Below are 24,586 nucleotides of genomic sequence, written 5' to 3'. Positions count from 1 at the left end.
TCTGTATTCCATCTGTCCTGGTGACTTATTACTGTTTAGTTTATCAATTTGTTCCGAAACTCCTCTAATGACACCTCAATCTGGGACAGTTCCTCAGATTTGTCACCCAAAAAGAATGGCTCAGGTTTGGGAATCTCTCTCACATCCTCAACCGTGAAGACCAGTGCAATGGAATACAGACATTACAAGTGAAATTAATACATGCAGCAAATTACAAGCATTTGATTGGAGTCTAAACACTAAATACAATCTTGGAAAATTAATACCTATTCTGAACAAAGCTAACACATAGGTGAGCTGGCTTGGTTTCCCGTTATGAGTCTGTCAATTCTTAGCTAATACCTACAGCCTTGGCAGTTGATTTATCAGCAACAACTATACGTATGCAACACATATAATAATGGATTCTAAATTAGTTGTTACTACCCAAGAAATCTTAAAATCACCATGGATAGTTCTCTGAAAACTTCAGATCAATGTGCAGCAGCAGTAAAAAAGGCTAACACTATGTTAGGAACTATTAGGAAAGGGATAGAAAGTAAGACAGAAAATACCATAATGCCACTATATAAATCCATGGTGCCTACAACTTCAATCCTGTGTCCAATTCTGGTGATCCCTCTCACAAAAAGAACAGAAAGGAACTGGAAAAGCTTCAGAGAAGGGCAACAAAGATGGTCAAGAGTACAGAACGGCTTTCACATGAGGAGAGACTCAAAAAATACGGGCTAATCAGCTTAGAAAATAGAGGACCAAGGGGGGATATGATAGAGGTCTATGCAATAATTAATGGTGTGGAAAAAATTAATAAAGAAGTGTTATTTACTTTTTCACACAGTACAAAAACCAGGGCTCACCTGACAAAATTAAAAGGCAGCAGGTTTAATAGAAACAAGAGGAAGTACTTTTCGCATACAACTAGCCTGTGGAACTCATTGCCATGGGATGCTGTGATAGCCAATAATATAACTGGGTTCAGAAAAGAACTGGATACATTCATGGAGGATAAGTCCATCAATGGCTTTTAGCTTATATGATCAGGGACACAACCCCATGTTTGGGGCTCTGACTACTAGAAGCTGGGAATGGAAGACAAAGGATGATGGATTGGTCCATAATTGCCCTGTTCAGTACACTCCCAGTGAAGCTGTCAGACCCAGGATATTGGGCAAGATGGACCGTGGTCTGACCCAGTATAGCAGTTCTCACGTAAGGCTATAACTGGTGCAATATTTAAGAGTTCAGGACTGATTCCAGTGCTAATTGAGTCTATGTTAGAAAAATAATTTTAGGGCTGGATTCAGAAGAAATCAATTCTGAAATGTCTTCATCAGCAGGCCAACCAATATACCCTTAAAACACTAACAAGGAATTGGAGAGATGTTTGTGAGAAGGAATGCTCATGTAAATCAGAGTATGTCTACACTACCCGCTGGATCGGCGGGAAGCGATCGATCAAACAGGGGTCAATTTGTAGCGTCTAACCTAGACATGATAAATTGACCCCGGAGCGCTCTCCAGTCAACTCTTGTATTCCACCGCCGCAAGAGGCACAGGCAGAGTTGACGGGGGAGTGGCAGCAGTCGACTCACCACAGTGAAGACACTGTGGTGAGTAGGTCTAAGTATGTCAACTTCAGCTACGTTATTCACATAGCTGAAGTCGCATAACTTAGATCGATTACCCCCTTCCCCGCCAGCATAGACCAGGCCTCAGTTCTCTGAATGTCATATTCACCCCATTCTTGGTCCATCTATTAACTTCCCCACATCAACTCCAGCCAATGGGACTCAAGATGCAAGGGGAATAATCGAAGGAGAACTGGTCTAAAGTGTACATTTCAGTTTGTCAATAGCTACAAGGCACAGGGAAGTTATGTCTGGCATTGTAAACAGTATGATATAGTCTGTTTCCTTCTGAAATAAAATCGAATTTCAGCATTCTTGCAACTATGCTAACATAGCATAGCTATAACAAGCCAAGTTCTCCTTCCTTTTCTCTCTTCACTGCAAAGAGAAAAGTTCTTTGTTACACTATACCTTGAAATTCATCTCATCTTCCTGCATAATTTCAATATCTTTAGCACCATTTATCTGAATGTATTTGGCAGACAAAACTTTTAGCTGTTTTTTTTTTTAATGAAATTGATTACCAAGAAATTTCTGCATATGCACAGTTTAAAATAATTCTATTCCTCAGGGTTTAAATATAGAGATGTCGCTATGCATGATAACTGTTTCACGTTAGTGAGTTACAACTATTCTGTCATAAGTATGAAATGCATTTGCTCGGAAAAGCCAAAGGCACTGTCAAACCTGCAGCAATCTCAGAACAGTAGAAAAAAATGCCTGCAAACTAGCTGCTACTAGGTAATGGTTCCATTTATCATTCTTAAATTTCATCTTTAATTAAAAATGGGATATTCTTTTCCATAAATAAAAAAAATTGCAGATGTTCACAGATTATCCCGTTTTTTATTTTTTTAAATTTTGTCTTACATGATATACGTAGCATCATATATAGAGAAGAATTATTCAGTTGAGTATGGTTACATGACTATATTTGTTCCAGACAGAAGACTTTTAACAGTATCCCAAATAGATAAATAATATCTTTACGATACCTAAAACCTGTTATTCAGTTAAAAATAAATATTGTTAAGGTGCTTAGAGGAAATACAAGATGACTAAACTTATAGCAAAAATACCCTTTTTAACCTTAAAAAAAAAATGTTTAAACAAGTGCTTCTCTACTGATTGGCCTTGATTATCCTTTCACAGTGGGATAACTCACTATTTTAAACACTGTGAAGTGGTTACACCGATGTAAAATTAGTGTAAATGGAAGAAGAATTAGGCCCGCTTTGGATATATCTTTCTTTCATCCTAATAATTGTTACAAATTACTCTGATATAGGTCTAAACTTCTCCTACTAGCGCGGCTGCAGAATGGAAATCACATATTAGTTTATGGAGTCATGTCCGCTGCTGTTTCCTTCATTCTCACTTCCAGTTCCTATTAGACAGGGATGTAAACTTCAGTAGGCAAGATGTAAAGTGGAGATTAAGACAGATAAGAGGAAATCTGAAGACTAAATAGCCAAGAATATAAAGACAAATTGTAAAAAATTATTTAAGTGCATCTGAAATAGAAAGCTCTTGTTATTGTCACTGGGTCTGCTAGACCACCAGAGTGTAAAAGGGGCAATCAAAGGGAATAAGGAGACTGCAAAGAAACTAAATGATTTCTTTGTGAGGATCTTCATTATAGAGAATGAGAAGGAAACACCTACCCTGTGGTTGCTTTTTTACAGGTAGTGAAGATGAGGCACAGTCAGAGATAAATCAGATAAAAGGAAACTGGTGGATATAGTTTATTTAGACGTTCAAAAGGCTTGTAATAATGTTACTTACAAAAAGCTATTAAGAAAACAGGATAATAGCAGATATACCATGAGCCTGGTCAGCACATAAGTTGGAAATACCTAAGGAAAACAGAAGGTGCTAAAGAACTGATTAGTGGCTCATTAAATGGCACTCTTCTCTCTGAGTCAGAACTGAAACAATATGTCAGCATGATATTAGGTGGCACTGCGCTGTCTGGAGTGCTATCTTCCAGATGAAATGCAAAACTGAAATCCTGCCACTTGTGGTCACTAAGAAGACCCTAGCACTTTTGTGAAGAGCAGAGGTGCTAGCCATGGCATTCTACCACAACTCAATGTGGGTAAAGTATATTCTGCTTACTTATCTTCCCTCTTTGGTTTTAACTGAATACCGTTCACTTCCTGTCCTCGACTAACTTGCAGTGTTGCTGTGTGCTGTCTGACAGATACTGGATTTCATTTGCTGGTGAGGAAAGTCATTTATATAATACAATAGGCATCAGAAAAAATCAAAAAGTAGCAAAAGGCTTTAATACAGGTGTCTGGGATAGCCACATTACTAATCAATGGAAAAGCTGCAACTGATTTATGCAGGTCATTCCAAATTAGTGCCAGTAACATCTCTGTATCATGCCACAATACATGCTGTATATGCTGTATATTTTACAGAAAAAATTACTGGGAATATTTGGACAGTTTCAAAATTTGTACTGGCATTAGTTTGTATCATTTTCTTCTAAAACCAGGTGTGTTAAATACGAGTCCAAATATTCAGGCTATGAAGAACAGAAAAATTAGATGACTAATAGAATTTTGAAACCTCTAAATATTACCTAAAATAGATTTTTCTTTGAATAAAGTTGCAATTTTAAGATCCAGTTTATTGGGATCTTCCTGCATTGGGTGCAAAGTATATCATATTAGAAAACTGGGACTCTCTCATTTTAATTGTCTAAAGCTCCCAAAGAAGGTTGCCAACTTTCTAATGGCACAAAAAAAATGGTTACCCATCTTTGGTAACAACTGTTGTTCTTTGAGATGTGCTTCTCATGTCCAGTCCATTCCATTCTAGGTGTGCGCTCACCCAGTCATTGGAGACTTGCCTTAGTGGTATCCATATGGTCGGCTGTGGCACCCTCTGGAGTGCTGTGCTCATGCCGCGGGATATCAGGGACCGCTGGCCCTACCACCTCTCAGTTCCTCCTTGCCAACAACTCTGACAGAGGGGTAGAAGGGTGGGTAATGGAATGGACTGTAGCAACATATCTCAAAGAACAACAGTTACGAAAAATGGGTAACTGTTTTTTCTTCTTCGACTACTTGCTCATGTCGATTCCATTCCTGGTGACTCAGAAGCAGAATACCAATGCGGTGGACTCGGCGTTCACAGTCTTGCAGACTGGAGCACTGTTCTGCCGAAACCAGCATCATCTCAAGCTTGCTGGGTCAGCACATAGTGTGAAGCAAATGTGTGGGTGGACAACCAGGTAGCATCCGGACAAATTTCTTGGATCAGCACCAGAACGAGGAAGGCTGATGAGGATGCCTGCACCCTAGTCGAGTGAGCCGTCATGATCGCCAGTGGGGGCACCTTCGCCAGCTCATATCGGTAACAGATACAGGCCGTGATCCGTGATGATATTCAATGGGCAGACACCAGGCAACCCTTTCTCCTATCTGCGACAGCAACAAACAACTGCACAGATTTGCAGAACGGCTTCATTCTATGTAGAAAGCGTGGGCCAATCTGACATCCAGGGTACGCAACCCGCATTACTCATAGGTTGTGTGAGGCTTAGGACAAAGGACCAGCAAGTATGGAACTGGGAGATGAACTTGGATAGAAAGGCCAGGTGCAGGCACAGCTGGACCTTGTCCTTATAGAAGATCATGTAAGGCAGTTCTAATGTGAGTGCCTTGATCTTGGACACCCTCCAGGACCAAGTTATAGCAACTAGGAAGGAGACCTTCCAGGAGAGAAGCAGGAAGCCAAAGGCTTGAAGAAGGGAACCATGATCCTTGACAGCACCAGGTTCAGATCCCAAGGGGGAACCAGATCCCGGACATGCAGATAGAAGCACTCCAGACCTTTCAGAAACCATGCTGTCATAAGGTGGGCGAAGACCAACCTCCATTGAAATGGAAGGTGGAATGCTGAAATGGCCACCAGGTGCACCTTGATCGAAGACAGCAACAGGCCCTGGACCTTAAGGTGCAGCAAATAGTCCAGGACCTCCTGCAGCGAGGCCTCTTCTGCACAGATGCGATGATCCCCAACAAGCGAACTACTTCCACTTCGCCACATAGGTAGACCTGGTGAAGGGCTACCTGCTGGACACCAGCAGAACACCGCTGTTCCTCTCCACTTAGCCACACAGCAGCCAGGCCACCAAGTGCAGTGCCCCCAGGTTTGGGAGCAGCAGATTGCCATGGTTCTGGCACAGCAGGTCCAGCCAAAGTGGCAGCAGCAGGGGGGTGGCTGCCGACAGACTCAGCAGCATGCCGAACCAATGTTGATGAGGTTATGCTGGGGCAACGATGACGACCATTGCTTTGTCCTGCTTCACCTTTAGCAGGGCCTTATGAGTCAACAGCATCGGCAGGAAGGTGTACATCTGCGCGCCTGACCATGGAATCAGGAAGGCATCTGACAGGGAACCCTTGTCCCTGCCGTGCCGGAAGCAGAACACACAGAATATCAGGGCTGGAAAGGACCTCAAAGCAGGACCAATCCCCAGATAGATTTTTGCCCCAGATCCCTCAATGGCCCCCTCAAGGACTGAACTCACAACCCTGGGTTTAGCAGGCCAATGCTCAAATCACTGAGCTATTACTCTCCCCCAGCACGGCACTTTCTGTTGTGCTGAGATGAAACAGACCCACCTGGGGATTCCCCCACCTCTGGAACATCAGGCTGACCACCTCTGGATGGAGCGACCATTCGTCGTGAGACAAGAAGGACCTCCTGAGGAGATCTGCCTGGATATTCTTGGTTCCAGGCAGGTGGGAGCTATCAGGTGAATGGCGTGCCACACAAAGAAATCCCAGAGGCTGAGTGCTTCCTGACAAAGGGCCGAAGACCTAGCGCCACCTGCCTCTTGATGTAATATATTGTGGCCGTATTGTCCGTCAGGATCTGCACCACTTTGCCCTTCAGGTGGGACAAGAAAGCCTGGCAGGCCAGGTGAACCACTTTGAGTTCCCTGACATTGATGTGAAGGGCTAGTTCATATTGTAGCCAGCAGCCGTGGGTACTGAGCTCACCGAGGTGGGCTCCTCAGCCCAGATCCAATACATCCAAGACCAGGGTGAGCGACAGAGATGGGGTCATAAAGGGAGCTCCTTGCAGCACGAACTCAGAAACCCACCACCGGTCCAAAGACAGCAGGACGTGGCTCAGCACTGTGACCATTCAGTCTAGAGGGTGCCTGCTGAGAATATAATCTTAGACCAGCCATATTTGCAAAGGCCTCAGATGAAGCTGGGAGTGGCTGACCATGTACGTGCATGCGGTCCTGTGGCCCATCAGTTGCAGACATGTGTGGACCATGGTGAGCGGGTGGGCTTTTATGTGGGACATCAAGTCCGTCATGCCCTGGAACGAATGTCCTGGCTCGCGTGAAGTCGAGAACTGCCCCAATAAACTCTATTCATTGGATTGCCATTAAAATGGACTTTTCTGTATTTATTAACAGGCCCAGGTTGATGCAGGTGGAGCATACCAGACTGAGGCTTCTCTGCACCTTCCTCGGGGACCTGCTCTTGATGAGCCAGTCGTCGAGGTACAGGAACGCCACCTGAGCAGATTGCCATGGTAAGCCACCACTGGTGCCATAAACTTGGTGAACACCCTTGAGGCCGACAACAGGCCAAAGGGAGTGCCATGGACTGGAAATGGCATCCTTCCACTACAAACCGGAGGAAACACCTGTGCCCTGGGAATAAGGAAACATGGAAATAAGCGTCTTTCAAGTCAAGAGTGGTGTACCAGTCTCCTGGATTCAGCGAAAGGATAATGGAGGCCAAGGAAATCATGTGGAACTTCAACTTTTTGAGAGTCTTGTTGAGGTGACACAGGTCCAAGATGGGTCATAAGCCCCCTTTGGCCTTCAGGATTAGGAAATAACGTGAGTAGAAAACTTGTCCTTTTGGGTTCTGAGGAACCTCCTACACCCCCCACCACCATGCCCAGGTACAGGAGCTTTTCGACCACCTGAAAGAGGACTTGACTGTGAGAAGGGACCCTGAAGACGGATGGGAAAGGGGGGCTGAGGAGTGCAGCCATAAATGGCAATGTATAGCCCTGGGATATTATACCCAGGACCCAGCTGTCCAAGGTTAGCCTTGACTACATTGAAAGGAAAGGGCAGAAACGGTCCAGGAAAGGGCGGGAAGGATCCGTGGAACTAACTGGGGCGCTGCTGTCGAGTGCACCCTCAAAATGCATGCTTCTGGCTTCCAGGGTGTTTGGTGGGCCCAGGCTGTGCAGGTGAGTGGGAAAAAGAAGAAGGCTGATGCCAGCTGAAACTACTGTCCCTTCTCCTTGCAGAACTCTGATGGAGCTGCCATGATCTTGGCAGCAGGAGCGGCCGGAAGTGCTTCCGCGTAGGCTGATATATGTCCAATGAATGAAGGGTGGCCTTGGTAGCTTTCACTCCAGGCAATCTGGAATCCGTTTGCTCTGAGAAAACACACACCTCATCAACAGGAAGACCTTGGATGCTGCATGTCCTGTGGGAGGCCCGCCATCTGAAGCCATGAGCTACACCACATGACCACAGCAGACGTGACTACCCACGCTGCAGAGTCCACCATTTGTAAAGAACACCTGGCTGCCACTGTGCCGTCCTCCACCTTGGTGCTATCCTAACAGGCTCCTGGTCTGTTCTGGTCTCTAAGTGTTTGATCCAAAGCTCATTGAATTCAGTGGAAAGACTCCCTTTAACTTTAATGGTTTTTGGATTAGGCCTATGTTCAAAGAGGGAAAACCATAATGTTCATGTGGACATCTTAACACAGTTTGCATTCCATAAAAATCCTTTTCACTATACACTATTCACAAAGTCCAGCCAAGTTTTAAGTACTTATTAAGAAAGCTAGATATTCATGCTACTGGAAAATGAAGCCGTTAATCCAAATAAGGAACAGCCCACGTACCTGACAAAAAATTGCAGGATTTATATTTTTAGGTTTAAAATAATTTGCAATTAGGAAAGGAGTAACACAGATTTCAAATACACCGTTACCCTGCTCTAATGTGGTCGTGGGGAGCCAAAAATCCCTACTGCATGATAGCTGAAACCCTGTTATATCAGGGTAGGGGCGGCAGGGCTTCGGTGGTGATTTAAAGAGCTCCGAGGTTCCAGCTGCTGCGGGCAGCCCCAGGCCCTTTAAATCACCAATGGAGCCCTGCTGCCACAGCCCCGGGGCTGCAGCAGAAGGACTCGGGTGATGCTTTAAAGGGTTTGGGGCTTCGGCTGCTGCAGGGAACCCCGGGCCCTTTAAATCCCTCTGGAGCCCTACCGCCCCTACCCCGGGGCTGTGGCAGCGGGACTCCATAGGTGATTTAAAGGGCCTGGGGCTCCCTGCAGCAGCCAAAGCCCTGGACCCTTTAAAGCGCCGCTAGAGCCCCGCTGCTACCATGCTATATGCCAACCCGTGTTATATCGGGTCGCATTATAGTGGGGTAGAGGTGTATCTAGAAAGTTCTGGTTATAGGGCACAGACTGGAAGATTTACTCCTTTTCCATTGAAACATAAAACAAGCATTATGAACTGGAATGAGGATCAAATCAAAAAGATATCATATTCTTTATAACATAGTACAGTATATGTTTGTAATTTGAAAACAGAAACTAAACCAATGACTAATCTAGAAATTAAGTAGCTACAAGACATCAGTTCAAGAGGATAGGTAAAATACGTATTAAAATTATTAGTGTGGAAATACTGAATCATAATGCATGATTTCATTACACTTTACTGAGAGCAATGTAAATACCAATACTTTAGCTGATACATAAAATACATTTTAGGTAAAAAAAAGGGGAGGGAGGATTTCCCCAGGTACTCTAAAAATCATAAAAAAGAAGAAAAGCAGAAAAGCTACAGTTACTTATCACACAGGTTACTGGCATTCCATATTAGCACTCTTAACTAGATCCAAAAACCATTGACTAGAATATAATTTCTGCTACTATTAATCACAGTATTTAACTTTGTGTTCTGGGTCTTGACATGTCAAGTAATAAAGGGTCCTCACCAGAACATAACCCTCAAAAAAAAAAAAAATGGATACTGCGTAACTTCATATCAGAAAGCTAACATTAGCTACTAGACCTCTTTCTAGGGCCATGCAGATGATCCTATTCATTCACTTTCTGCCACACAACTGGGATAAAGTTGGAATGACTAGGAATTAAAACCGCAGGATAAATTAGCTTTAGAAGATAAAATTAGTTTTAAAATAAGAAAACAGCCAATAGCAAATACCTTCCCCCTCACCTCCTACAATTCCAAAATCTTATATTGAGGACCTGATTTTGATTTCATTTATAATTTTACATCAGTACAATTTTACTGACTATAAAGGAGCTTTTCCTTATTTACAACAGTACAAGATCAGAATCAGGCCTTTTCAAGCATGTTGAAAAAATTAAAGAATCAAACATTTTTTTTTTGGAGTGAAGCCTGTGAGGAGGTTTATACAGAAAAAATGTAAAGAAATCCTGTCACTGTTAAAATGAATAGCTACCATCTGCCAGCATTTTATCTTAGGCAAAGTTGATTAATGCAAAATGAATGCTTAAGATCACATTGCTGTTTGCCTGAATAATTTTCAGGTAGTTCAGTTCTAAAATTATTGCTCCTATTTTCAAACATAGTTTTACTTTTTCATTTTCTGTTCAAAGTCCTCAGTTGTCAGATTTAGGAAAAAAGAGCATCCATTTCTAATGCTGTGATACTGCACTAGTGCCCCGAGAGTAAGGACTTTGCTTTTAGCTGCTTGGGGTTGCTGCTGCAGTTCATCTGCCCTAAGAGGGCAGCTGGGGATTCCACCTCCATGGCAGACTTCACAAAAACAGCAGCCTCCCCCAGTAATACTGAAAATTAAGATGACAATTTGGACTAGTCTCATTTTGAGTAGAGAAATAGATGGCTATGCTATTGGTCTCATTAATAATTGATTTCAAATAATTGTGGTTTTGGCCTTTGCCACTTATTGTAAAAGTTACCTTTATTTACACTTTATTTCAAAACTGAAATATCAATAACAAATTGTCTCAATATACAATTAACATATTAACATATAGCCTTTCACTATCTTTAACAATAGGGTTTGTTTGTTCATTCATATGTAAGAGTTCTGATCAAAACATTTAGTAGAAATTATCTGTCTTGTACTCAGTTATTTGTATTCCTGTATGTCACCTTGAACAACAAAATTATCAGAAGACTTTTGGTAAAATTAATTTCATCCTCCAAAAGCCCAGGACTTCACCTATGCCACCGTTACGGACTAATCATATAGTCCCACCAGAGGAGAGTGAGTTGGATGCCTCATTTCCATTTGAGCCTTCAAAAATCTATCCCAGGATGTACAGTTTAAAGATTAGTTCACTTGGCTATCCGGAAAATATTAAGGACCAATCTTACTAATGCTACTCAGGTAAGTACATTTCAGCACATGAATAATTCCATTGATTTCAATGGGATTACTCATAAACTAAATTACTCACCTGCATAAGAATTTGCAGGTTCAGGGATTAAAATAATATTTTTAAATATAATGTTTTGGAAATCCTAGTACATTCATTTGTAAAAAGCTTAGTCTATAAAATAGATTTTTTTTCCTGTAGAACGGTAACAGAAAATATCAGATCTGAAATGCTCACTGTTCTAACTAGCAGCCTTAGTTTTCGGATGTCTTAAATAAATATTGGTTATATAAATAAAATTATGTGTTTCGACAGTACACCCTTGGACTGTTTTATATGTTGGTGGATATTAAATCCATCAGATTTTTTTTCACAACTCCATTCATTAAAAATAATTTCCCCCCTCAGTAAAAGTGTAATAAGCATACAGTTTGTCTTTTAAAATACAGTTGTCAAATATCAAGGTGTAAATATACTCGAGCGTTTACCCTAGAGGTCTTTATGGGCCAAAGTCTGTTAGAAATAATATCTGTTATCCATATGAACAGTTACCTGGGGGACAGTATAAAATGTTACACATTATATTTTTATTTTTTGAAAATAAGCTGGCAGAGCTATTAAAAACAAACTTGAAGCTGTACTGCAGCATTTAACCTCTTGTGCGTGCAGGTCCAGATATACTATTAATTGATCATGTATTTCTGTTTTTGAATTACCACTTTGTGTGGAGAACAAGCTACCAGCAAAATGGGATCACAGATTTTTTTTCCTCCATTTGTTGTTCTTGAAGAATTGTTTACATATAGAAATATTTTTTCTTTAAAAGCAACAAACAGCAGAATCAAAGGAAAAAGTAAAGGGACAAACTTTGTTTTGTGTTCTTTGTGGAATATTTTAACAGTTCTAAGATTTCCAGTTCTTTACTTCTTAGATTTTTCCTGCCCTTTGGTTAGTTACTTGGTTTCTAGGATTACTGTGTATCTACTCTGTTGTGGTGAGCTTAATTTTCAACAAAACATCCAATCAGCTAAATTCTACAACATATTTAATCAAAGACTGTTTCAAAATGAAAATATATGAACAATTCAAGGGCAGATGAGCTCCAGAAAGCTGGGTAGAGGGCTCAGCCAAAGAGTTTAAAAAAACAAAAACAAAAAATAAGTCGTATGGAACTGTGTTTTCAGACTGCCAATCAGAGAAAAGCTGTTTTAGGCCACACATCCCCTTCAAAGTTTCTATTCTGGCTCATTTCTTTTGAGTCAGCCTGGGAAAAAGCCACTCCCTATGTTAGCAAATTGGGAGAGACACTGAGCATGCTCTAATGCACAGATCAAAACAGAAGCTTGTTCTTCATAATTGCCCTTTTAGTGTACCTCCCAGACTGTGTAGTTTGGAATTTGCCTTCTGGAAACTGTACTATTCCTCCCACTCCTGACGTGAAGGAAAGAATCACTGAGATTCATCCATCCCCGTTTTCTCCCAGAAACCAGAAAAGTAGTGAAGAGAAATGCCCCACCTCTACCATGAAGAAACAGACAGAAGAGAGACAGGAAAAGGGCTCATCTTTTTCAGAAAATGGGGAAGTGAGTCAAAAAAGCCCAATCCCTTTTGCTTCTTTCAGGGGCAGGGGAAGAAGAGGAGGAGGAGGAGATCTACATTGTCTATAATAGAGTTGTAAGTATGGAGTATCTTGAACTGATGCAAATTCAACTCAGACATCTCAGGTCAGGTCAGAGCATTGTGGAATGATCATATAGGTCTCTGCAAAGCAATTCTATGAAGTAAGTTCTTAAAAGTTGAGTACCACTGCTCTAGTACCTCAATCAATTACTCATCTTCAGGTTTACTCCGTAAATCCACCGGGATAGAAGGAAGGGCTCTTTTCCTGCCTGATCCTCATCAAGGTTTTGTCTTTCTTTAAGGAGACAAATGAAGATCTGCGCTGGCTTAACTAGAGAATGTAGAATTTAACTCAGCCCTGCATATCTGGCTGTTTTTTTCTTTCCTCTGTAGAAAATCATCCATAGTGTGTCTGGGAGGTCATGTAACCTTCTCAAAGTTGCAAACAAACTACACTCCCTGGGGCCCCATGCGCTGTGCCCTACCCTATGAAAACTGAAAGTGTCATCTCAATGACCATCTCTTCAACATTTTTATTTCCAGGTGACTCCCAGAGGTCCTTCTTGGAAACACAAGGTGCTTGCTACCTTCCAAGTCACCAGGCCACACAATTTACAACATAGGTTAAAAATAATGAGGCTAGCTTCATTGCTTATCACTGATTCAACTTTTAAGATTTCCCCAGGAGACTATATGTCTGCTCTCTGACAAGAAGATATAAGCATATTGTTACCACTGAACCTGACTGGTCACAGTAAAACTCCTGAATTTAGAATCCAAGATTCCTGAGACACTTCATGCTCTGCTTCAAAAGCATTTTTTAGACAGCTTATTTAATAATATCTGAGCACTAGTTGGTATGCTATCCTTTCCATGGTTAGCAATAGCAATATTATTCTCAGGAGCATATACTAGTGCCATATAGATTTATATCAATATTGCTGAACATATAAACAGCCCTTTTATATAAACATCAACATCCTGAATAAAATATAAATCTTGAAAGATAAATGGACAAAGAACATAAAAAAAACTTGGCAATACTCAATTACAAAGTGTTTCTGGATTTGAAACATTTGCGACCCTCCTTTTTCATAGGACAAATGCACTGTAACAAAATATTTATGAAATGTTATTGATTTCTATTGAAGTGAAGATTTCACATGGAAGTAAAAACAATTCTTGATCTCAGGGCAAACGAGTCACAAATAATGCCAATATATGCAAACATGATGTTTTCCATCACCTCTCCAGAATTAAGAAATATTTAAAAATCTCTCTCTAAATATATGTCTCTCAGATTTTCCAGGGTGCAGTTTCACTCTCTTAATTCAGAGTCTCCACAATTTACCATTGGATGGGAAGCAGAGCCTAGGATTTGCTAGATGGGTGTTTAAATGATAGTTAACAAGAAGTAACAGAATCAAGGTTGTTGTCCACTAGGAGAAAGTGGAGTCAACCTTATAAGACAGACTGATTCATTTATACTTTCATTTAATAGAACAATATCTGAAACATTCAACGACAAACCAAATATAAGAAAACGTGCAAGTAAAGTAGAAAGAACCTCTAATCAGTTTTCCTCTCATCAGTCACATCAGCACTTGTTGCTAAATATTTTATCTTGCATAGGATACAGTACATACTCTTTTTAATATTGTATCTTTGTGAACTTTGACTATTTGATAAAACATTAACTACAGCGGCAAAGAAAACACTTTCCCCTCTTCAAGATGCTGTATTGGTTAGTTCAGATTTATTTGTTGTCAGTGAAGGTTATATTTGCACATAAGCCTATGACAGATTGCAAGTTTTTTTAACTTTGAGCAAGTTTTCAAGCTGCTGGTATTTTTTCTTAAGATGTAGGTTACTTGACAAATTGGAGTTAAGTTATCTGGGGTCAATGTAACTGTAAGTTAAACTAATGAAGTGTATGCCTGTGAATGATGTCTGATTAGTTTAATACAGCTAGTGCTGGACAGCTTGGGCTGCTGACCTTGAAGGAGTATAGATAACATTGTGATGCGTTGGAGGATGTGGTTGTGATGCAGAAGAAATTTACATAACAGTTTGTCATATATACTCCTCCATAATAAAACTGTTGCAAAGGAAGAGTAATGCAAAACCCATACTCAAATGCCTCAAGCAAGAGGAAAAAATAGTTACAATAATTTTGTAGCATTTTATTAGAAATAAAAGCAAACAGCAAGCCCAGTAAAGGTATATTTTCTACACTAGCATTTTATGTATTCAAACTGTTCATAAACTGTGTAAACTTAAATATTATGTTTCACAACTTGTGATGGATTCAGATTTAATGTTACATGACCTTATGCAGCACAGGATATATGTTGCAAAAATCATTCTCCTCTTCATCTGTGTCTACTATCTTTACTTGTTATCATCGGAAGTTGCAAACATTAGCCCCAGTTTTCAGCTGGGATCTGCCAGCATATACCTCTGCACTCAGGCAGAGGCCCACTGAAGTCAGTGGTATGCAGTGTAAGTGCAGAGATCCCTGCTATCAGATACTAAAGCAGTTGGAGGGCTTTGGTGTAAGTAAATGAAGTATTGACAGAAAAAAACCCATTTCACTGCTGATTCAGTGACGTTCTCTTGTTTGCAGTCACTGAAATGTACACATCACCATTTGGTGCATTACTGTTTAACAGAATTATCGTACAGCATCTTAACTGATCGGGGGGGGGGGGGTGAGGAAAAGATGAATGACTGGTTTCAAGACCACCAAGTTTATAAGTGACTAGAAGTTTTCACTATATGACGGCCACTTGGTGGTCTGTGTGTATTTAGTTTGGTGGTCTCAGTTCAGATTCTAGTTGCTAGGTGTCCACACAAGGCTTAAATTCTCATAGTATTTCCCAGAGCCCTCCACGTTTCCCCACCAACATGCTATGAAACCTCCAGGGGAGTTGAAAATATTTACTGGAGCTCTGCTCCAGACAGCTCTAGCTGAATTTAAGCCCTGTGTCTACATAATAAAACAAACAATTTGACACCATCATATGTGGTCACATTACAGAGCTCAAGGTCTGAATAGTCACTAGACTGAACTACCCTCTCATTCCTTTAGGTAATACATCCATACAGCATTCAGGTTACTCCACAGATAACTTGGACACTGTGGAGAAGCTTGCACTGCATTACTCTGCCTGATCTGTGGAAAAATAGGACTTCAGCCTCAAAAGTAAGTCCTATCCCTTTCACCAGCTCTAAACTCATTAGAGAAATCAAAAGAAACACACCCACAGGCGGCAACTTAGCACAATTTAAGATAGACACTTTGCAGTATTAGAGATATAGACTCAATATTTTCTAGAGGCCTCTAAAAGGATGCCTGCAACTTTCCACAAACACAACCCAGCATGCAAAACAAGGTCAATATCTCACTGCAGTGCCCATTTGCAAGTACACATGATTTTGTATACAAAAAACCAGAAAGCTCAGTTTTAGAGACCTAGTTGAAGATCCTTTCATATTTTGACCTGTAAGATTATTTGTTAAAGTACTATCTTTACCTGTAATTAGCATTAGCTGGCACTGTTTGCATGAAATAAAGGGCAGCAGTCCGTGCTCTCCAGTGCCATTTCTTTGCTGGGAGTGTATAAAGGACACATTCTTCTATCTCCTCCTGTAGAAGATCTGCCAGCTGCTTGTGGGAACCACCATAAAAAGCTTCAATTAGAAGAATACTCATACTTGTACGTTTTTCAAATCTTCTTGGATTCTAAAACTGACAAAGACAAAAAAACCTTTTATTCCCAAAGTCTATTCTTTAGTGAGCTTTATTTTTTTAAAGTGTGTTAGACACAGACCATGAAAAAAACTCCTATCAACAGACCTCTGCCAAGGAATTCATTTTTATAAGAATTTAATATCTTTGTTTCACGGTAATAGATTTTTTTTAAAAAAGACTAATTAACAATTAGTATGATAAAAAAGGAAGGTGTCCATTAATCACAACAATATTCCATTAAAAACTAGCTATTTAGAATTTAACTAATAACGAAAATATACTGAATCTGTAAATGCTTAGATTTTGAATTTTAGTTATTGGCTTTTTAAATAAGATATATTTGAAAACTGTTTATTTTGCAAAAGTTTTTTTTAAAATATATTTTCCTGTTCTGGAATTGAGGAAGGCGTCCATACAATTTTACCTTCTGACTGGTAGTACATAAAACTAAAAAGCATTTCAAAAAGTACCTCAGCTAAATTTGTTTCATAGTAAAAACAATCTGGCAAAATAATTTAAAAGCAACATGATTGGAGGCAGCCTGGGATACCCAATTTGAGTGTATCTCCAGGACTCTGTTCCTTAGGTTACTGAAGGCTGGGATCATCACTAAAATGACACTTGCAGACCCTAAAGGAGATGCAAACATCATTACTCTTGAATACTCCAAAATGGCTGAAACAGAACAATATTGCAGTCTTAAGGAAGCTATCACACTTTCACCCAAAAGGCTGCTGACACACAGGAAGCAAAACACATTGCCCAAAATTAAGGGAGAGGTGAAAACCCTGTGACTATTGCTCATCTGTTTCATGAGTCACGTTTTGGGGAAGTGAAAAGCTGCTCTGCAGAGCTTAGGTATACTCCTTTGAACAAAAATGTTAAAAACAAAACCATGATCAGGTATTTACCAGCAGTGTCTGCTGCTCTGATAACTTCCACTTCAGAACATACTATCGGGGCTGAGTAACACTGGGTCTGATTACTCTGTTTGTGCTTCAGACCGATGTTATATATTGTTGTATGACTATACTGAGCACCCAATCCCTGACCCACAGTTTCTAGTAGTCGCTGGTTGTGACCCTAATCTTCACAGCAGCTCTGCTGGGGAGGGATGAGGGGATTCATAAATTATAACCCTTTACCAAAATCTAAATGATAGTTCTAGTCATTAAATATAAACTGGAGTTAATGTTTAAAGTACCTGCAGTAATCAAGCATAAAAATGCCTTACAAGAATGTTGCAGCTATCAAAAAACAAGCTAATGAAAAAATCCCGAAATTCAGAGAGTTAAAAGATGAAATTTTAAAAAACTCTTTTGGTCAGTATTGAATCAATGGCCCAGCATGGTTATCGGGGATTTCGGTGCTGCTGGAGGTGCAGTTTTTCAGATGAGACAAAGCTCGATTATTCACCTTTGCTAAAGAGCAAAGTGTTAGGAAATAAATATTTTCACATGGGGGGGGAATGAAAAGGATTGGAGGATCTGCATTTTGCAAATTTAACTCAGAAGAAAAGAGGGTACATGAAATGTCTGATAAATTCCGCTACATCACTCATTAAAAAAGAGTCGAGGTTAATGTTAATTTAGAAGCTGCTCGAGGTAGTACAGTAGTTTGTTCATAAAACATCTGATCAAATTTCCTCATCAGACTAGTTATGAAAGCATTTTAACACCTAGTTTAACTGAATCAACAATGTACCCTTTGGTTTTATTTAGAATACTCTGCAATAGTTTTCTTTTTTTATGTTCCTTTCTGTGATAGATAAAGAATGAGGCAAAAATTTGTTTCAGTTCTCAGGTTTCCTTCTGGGCTAAGATTACTGACAATTAGGTTATTCTATACTTGTCTTACTACCTTTAGACTTTTTAATAAAACAAAATGCTATGCAAATGTTAAAATAAACCCTTTTAGTGTGCTTCTGACTGAAAATCTCAATTCTAACTTCTATTCTGCCTTGTCTGCTGGGTAGCTGAGGCTATCTGATTCTTGATACCTGGTGTGTGTAGATCCCACTTTGTAAGGATTAAGAGGCAAGGGTGAAAAATCACAAACAGCAGTCATTTTTTGAAAGATGATCTGATACATAAAGGATTTTTGCACAAACTGCCTCGAATGGGGAAAACCCCAAGACAAATCAAGAAAGCATCAAAGGATCACTCACCAGCATTTGTAGAATTCTACTGTCATGTGCTCTATGTACTTTACCAGTTACATATATTAAACACAGATTAATAACAAGACAATCTAGAAGCCTATGCTTGGTGTTTTTTAAAGGTGCTACTAAAACAGAAAATATTAAATAATAAGGGACAGACAATGCAATTAGCCACTGCAGTGCAAAATGATATCATTTAGGAATGATGGAAAACCCAGCCAAGTAATCTTATGTTTTAAAAATAGATGATGATAATGTACTGTAAATCACATTATTTTAAAAATAACTTGTATTTTTTGTAAATGTAAAAGGCTACAATGTACGTCAGATGAAGACATTTACCTCATATTTCGCATACAAGGTTTCCAGTTTTGTTCACATATCACAGTAACATCTATTATTCTTGCTTTATTTCCCTTGACCTAACCAAGTTAAGGTAAATATGTACTATGTACTCCTTAGAGGTCTTGAAAAGCCACTGATGATAAATGGTCTGAAAACATTTACCCTATCTGATGGAATGCAATCCTCAATTAAATATAAATCATTCCAGGTATTCTTTTACCCATTTCAAAGAAAACAACAAATATTAGAAAAATATATCTGCTGCCCCATTCTCATTACAGTGTTCTCTCTCTCAAGGGTTGCTCTTTGGATCCAATAATTCTGCAAGTTACACTAATGGCTTGATTCTATTCTCAGGAGTGCTGTGCTGAGTAGCTTGAAAAATTTGCTTCACTGCATGTACCATATGCAGATCCAGTAGCAGATTCTTCAGGATACATATTAATAAGAGTCTACCTACTTGCAATAAGAATTAAGTCCCAAGTGAATATTACATAAGCAATAACATGACTTGTGTGCAGTCATATTGGATACTCACACACCCGAAGTGTGTTGTGAAACATTTCTCCCCATTATTTCAACTCCCACCTCAAAAATACTGTCTCACAATAACGCTCCATATGGACACAATCAAGCCATGACTCAAGTGTCAGCCAGAGGGTGAGCATATTGCAGAAAACTAAGTAAGGGGTCAGATACTGCCCATGCTAACTTCCTAAATGGGAAGCTAAGGATTCCCCTCCCACCCCCCCCACCCCAAAAATCAATCAATCACTGGCTGACTTACAAGACCATGCTGCTAAAACCACACTCTCCCATTTACAATACACCCCAAGCATGGTCTGGGGAGGAATAAGGGGATATGGCTGGAGCACACAATGCCCTTATGATCCCCAACTGACAGAACAGTCTTTTAGGGCTGTTTCAAACCAGTGTTATTTAGAGCAGCCCTGATGCTACTGTAAGTTACGCTGGGAGCCAAATTAGCATCTGGACAGGCCCAGCATCTGGGGGCAGGAGTAAAAAGATATTATAAGTCACCAAGTGCTGCTATATAAACCTGAGGACTTAGCTTTAAGTGTGTCTTCCCATTTTTGAAATAAATGTGCTCTCTCAGCAATGACTGCAAACTTTGGGGAGTAAGTAGCCAGCTAGGGATCTGAACTCAGATTCCTGTATAACAGCACAATGAACTGCAATTAACATGACAGAGTAAGCAGTCAAATGTTTTTAACTTATCAGAACAATTGTTCTAAGAATTATAAAGAACTAGAATATAAATATATATGTTTGAAAAAAACAACATGAAAGAATATATGAGCAAGAAAGTTTACACTCTTCAACCAGTTACAGAAGCAGTAACTTTATACTCTTTTTGAGCTCTAAGTAAACAGTTACTATAGTATTTTTTAAACCGAGGTAAGTACAGGAAACTTGTAATTTACCAGTGATTTATTAAGAAAGACACATTTATTCTGTCACTTATACATGAATGCGGTTTCACAAATGTCAGCATAACTCACAGAAGAAAGACATAATTAGCCCTATTCATTGACGTATTCAGGCAACATACATTACAGATCACGCTTAAATATCTGTCCAACAAAATATTTTAGTAATAACCCAAAACCAAAGGAATAACTGTTAATATATTCCATAGGTACACAATTGCTATTAGTTATAGGAAATAAGGTATATGGTTTCAGTAATGATTGTTTCAACGGTTATAATCCCACACATATGAGAAATTTATTCCATCACCATATCCACAGCACACATGGTTCAACATTTTAAAAGTCAACAGACTACAAAAGATATAAGGTGTGTAGTGTCCATTTATATATATTTACAGTCTTGAGATAAACAGTGCAATATTTAATATAGGAAAAGACGTTAAATACTCCACATTTTAGTAGAATGGGGTTTCCCAGATCGTTGTTACAGAGGCTTTACCCTGATTCTTGTCTCCCTCCACCCTTTCTTCCAACCCCATACACACTTTAAAAGTAAGTGTTAATGCAGCATACTGAAAAAAACAATACTCAGAGAGTTTGCATTACCCACCCACTCATCTCAATGATTCATCAGGGAAACCCCAGTAGAAATATACCTTAAAATACTACAATCACATTTTAATATCTTAACTTATATTTAAATCAGCCAAAAAGTATAGAGTTAACAATTTCCCGTTGATCAAGTGTATACACATACAAAAGTAAGCATGCTATTGATTTATGTAGAGGAAACAAAAGACACAGGAATGCATTTTATTTTGAGAAACTGATAAATTGATGATTCAGCTTTATCTGAATACTGCAGTCTATGGTGTCGATTTGCTAATCAGATGTCTGCACCAGTATTAATATTACTTGACTGGAGAAAGCTGTAAGCAATGTTTTGCTGACCCATATGGTCTGAAAACAGGAATATAATGCCAAAGATAGGATGTGCCTCATCCAGAGTGAAGGCCAACTGCCTGGCCTTTTCACTGAACAGTACATTCTGGTTCACACAATCAATCAGACAGAATTATGTATCACATGGCCTTCTGTTGATATGATTTGTTACTTTATTTGTTCCTAGAATGCACTTGCTAACACCTGTATTAAGGATACCAGTATGCGGAAAATTCTGTACATGCTAAAATAGTATATATTGGATCCTATACCTTTATTTCATCAATATCCTGAAAATGTTCTCTATGTGACCTAGATGCATATGTAAGCTCTGCTTTCTTCATATATTGACTGCTGCTTCCCAGCACAGTGAAAATAGAGGGCCTGTGATGAAATCCTGGTCCTACTGAAAATCCCATTGACTTCAATAGGGCCAGGATTTCATCCATCATCTCTACATCAAAATATTATTTATTTGAAGGTTCACTTGCAACACAGTTAAATCAAGCTTTGTTTAAAAGACCATTAAGTTGTTCTTTGATGGAATATTTTAAAATACATTGTGTAATAGTCTTAACTATTTAAAATAAATATTAGAAAGTATCCTTCTCCATAAATAAACTTTAAAATCTGTAGTTAATTTGTAATCATTTAACTCTCTTTCTATAAATCAGACCTGTATGCATCTTACTCTTATGCTTGTAAATCTATGGCCTCAAATCTCTAAACCACTGTCAAGGCTGCACAGGCACTTACAGTTGAAACATTACTGACTGAAGACTCTCTACAGATTTAAAAGACTACAAGTAGTCCTACTGATATATTTTAAAGTAGGTTTTTGAATTAAAACTCTTTAAGGTTTTATTTCAAAACAGTATTTGCTACCTTCAGAAAAGTGTTTGTGGTCAAATTAATTTAAAATATAAGTCTTGCATTCCTGACTAAGGTTGGAAAGTCTATATAAGTCTATCTAACTTCTTGTGCAAATGCATTTTTTAGATGTGAGGCAGCTGCTAAGAAGGCCCAATCCCCTGGTACATAGTCAGTGTCAATTCCCTGCTGTCATGGCAGGTCATGGTCATGGGATGAGGTGATTGTAAAGTAACCACTGCCAAGCCAATTAAGTACCTTTAAGATCAAGATCAGAACCTTAAATTGGCTCTCATATTTGACAGGAAACCAGTACAATATGCAGTGAACAGTGCTAATGTATTCTTGTGGCTCTGTGTTAGTTAAAAGATGGCTGCCACATGTTGTACCATCTCAAGTTTCATCATGGCATATCTATCAACTCCCTTGGAGCGTACTGGAGCGGTCAACCTGCACATGTCACAGTGGTCAGGTCAGCCTCTTGACCACCCGAAGAGAGTAAAAGGCATTTTTGACTCCAGATACCATTTGGGTATGGACAATAAAGGATGAGAAAGACTACAATTATGGAAGCAGTACATACTTTTACAGTATAAAATTCCCATTTGTTTATTAGTGCTTAAAAAACTTCAAAATACCAGTCAATACAATAATTCAACTTGCAGGAAGCAAAATATGGGAATTATTTTCTAACAAAGGTTTGGTTACTTCTTTTCCTTCTTTCTTTCCCAACTACTACAGCAATATAAAAAAGAGATTAGACCTGAAAATAAAATATGAGAAATTCAACAGATTTACAAAGTAATGTACAACAGTTCAGTATCATGTTTATAATAAATATTTCTCATTGTATATGTTCACTTGCTTTGGATGAAAAATTACTGCTCTTCACTCAAAGCCTAACTACTGTATTTGGCCTTTCCCATAACACTACACAGGGTTTAGGTGAGATTGAATTCATCCATCTTCAGCCAGGCTGGAATAATAGCCAGACCCAGTCTATGCCTCATGTGGGGTTTCTGAGCCACTGACTGCATCAAGTTGTGGATCCAGTGACCCAGTCAAACAACTTTAAAGACAACCTACTGGGACCAGTGTGGAGTCTTCTTGCACAGCACATAAGAGGGTATTAGTTGGTTTTGTGGACAGCCCTAATGTGATGTTTAGGTGGTGTGAAAGACCTTGAGCAGGCCACCACACCTCGGGTTGTTTTTTCACACCCCTGAGTTACATAAGTTTTGCCAACATAAGTGGTACTGTAGACATGGCCTCAGTGACAGTCCTTCAAGAAGGTGTCAAGCACCTTTCCTGGGCTGGGCCACTATCTGGAATGCAATCAACAAGCTTGCCTTAAGACAAATTTAGACAGGGGTTCAACACATTCAAATTATGAATTCTATTTTGTTGTTACAGATATATCCCACTCTATCACTTCTCTCTCCCCGTGCCCTCCATCAAAGATGAACAGAATCTAGTACTCTAGGGACATTTTCACACCTCCTTCAAAGATAGAGCATCTGCTATCATGCGGCGCTGTCAAGTGCACTCCCTTTTAACCCATAAAATTGCTCACTGTCAATAGCCAGGCTGACTCCAGATTCCACGCTTAATAATGCTGGCATAGACTCCTTTTATTGAAATGGGAACCAGATGAGAGGCTAATTTGTGTTCACACTAAAAGATATTCGGCAGTAAGTTTTTTAAAGTGTCCCCACCAGTGGCGAGGAACACTTCCTTTTCATAAGCTACATAGTTTCTTTCTCATGTGAGCAATTTTTTGCTAAATACACAATCAAGAGCCTTTCCCCCTTTGAACTGGGTTTGCAATCAAGCACAGCACGCCTTAGCTTCCGGTGTACTGGCATCATGTATAAAACACATGAAGGTTTGTCAAATCTCTGGGTTTTTCCAGAAAGCTGAATATTGATGTAGGGCTTCGCTTTCAGTTTTACAAGGAGACGCCTGACACTTCAAATCATACCAACTTTTTTCAAAGTTTTTTCTTTTTATACAGTTGTGGTGATATGGAAAAGCAGTCCCAGAGCAGTAAAATTGAGGGACTCATATCTCCTGTTAATACTTCATCTCAAAAAGCACTGGTGTCTGTTGTCCTGCTGCTCGACGAGTCAGCAGGACGCATTCTTAAAAAGCCCACTACTTTGAAGGCTGTGGACCCTAGATGGCAACCCGCTTGCTGAGCAACCTCGGTTGGTCAGATCAGAACGATTTCTAACTATGCTGCACATTACACTTCTCACTTCTACGAGCTCAGTCCTGCAGTCCTGATGTGGTCCAGCACCCTCATATCATATATTGGAAATTATTGCTCTCCAAATCTCACTAATAGATACAATAGAATCTAGATATGCGATGGGCAAACTGTCAGCGGGCACATGG

At 39.6% G+C, this 24,586-nt stretch overlaps 1 protein-coding gene across 7 annotated transcripts in view; it reads right to left on the bottom strand.

Annotated features, from left to right (window-relative positions):
- The window catches only part of QTMAN (queuosine-tRNA mannosyltransferase), a 359,192-nt gene that overhangs the window by 261,318 nt on the left and 73,288 nt on the right, over positions 1-24,586 (bottom strand). For 5 of the 7 annotated variants that reach the window (XM_075070243.1, XM_075070242.1, XM_075070247.1 and 2 more), the window contains exon 4: positions 16,200-16,414. The exons of the other annotated variants lie outside the window; for them this stretch is intronic. In XM_075070243.1, the coding sequence (XP_074926344.1) occupies positions 16,200-16,378 (179 nt within the window). In that variant the 5' untranslated portion in view covers positions 16,379-16,414. The remainder of the gene's footprint in view (positions 1-16,199; positions 16,415-24,586) is intronic. 7 annotated transcript variants of the gene reach the window in all.

Source organism: Chelonoidis abingdonii, chromosome 10 (genome assembly GCF_003597395.2).
Source record: "Chelonoidis abingdonii isolate Lonesome George chromosome 10, CheloAbing_2.0, whole genome shotgun sequence".
In the NCBI taxonomy this organism is placed as follows: domain Eukaryota; kingdom Metazoa; phylum Chordata; order Testudines; family Testudinidae; genus Chelonoidis; species Chelonoidis abingdonii.
Note: the sequence above shows the minus strand (reverse complement) of the source record. Positions and strands in the feature narration are given on the sequence as shown.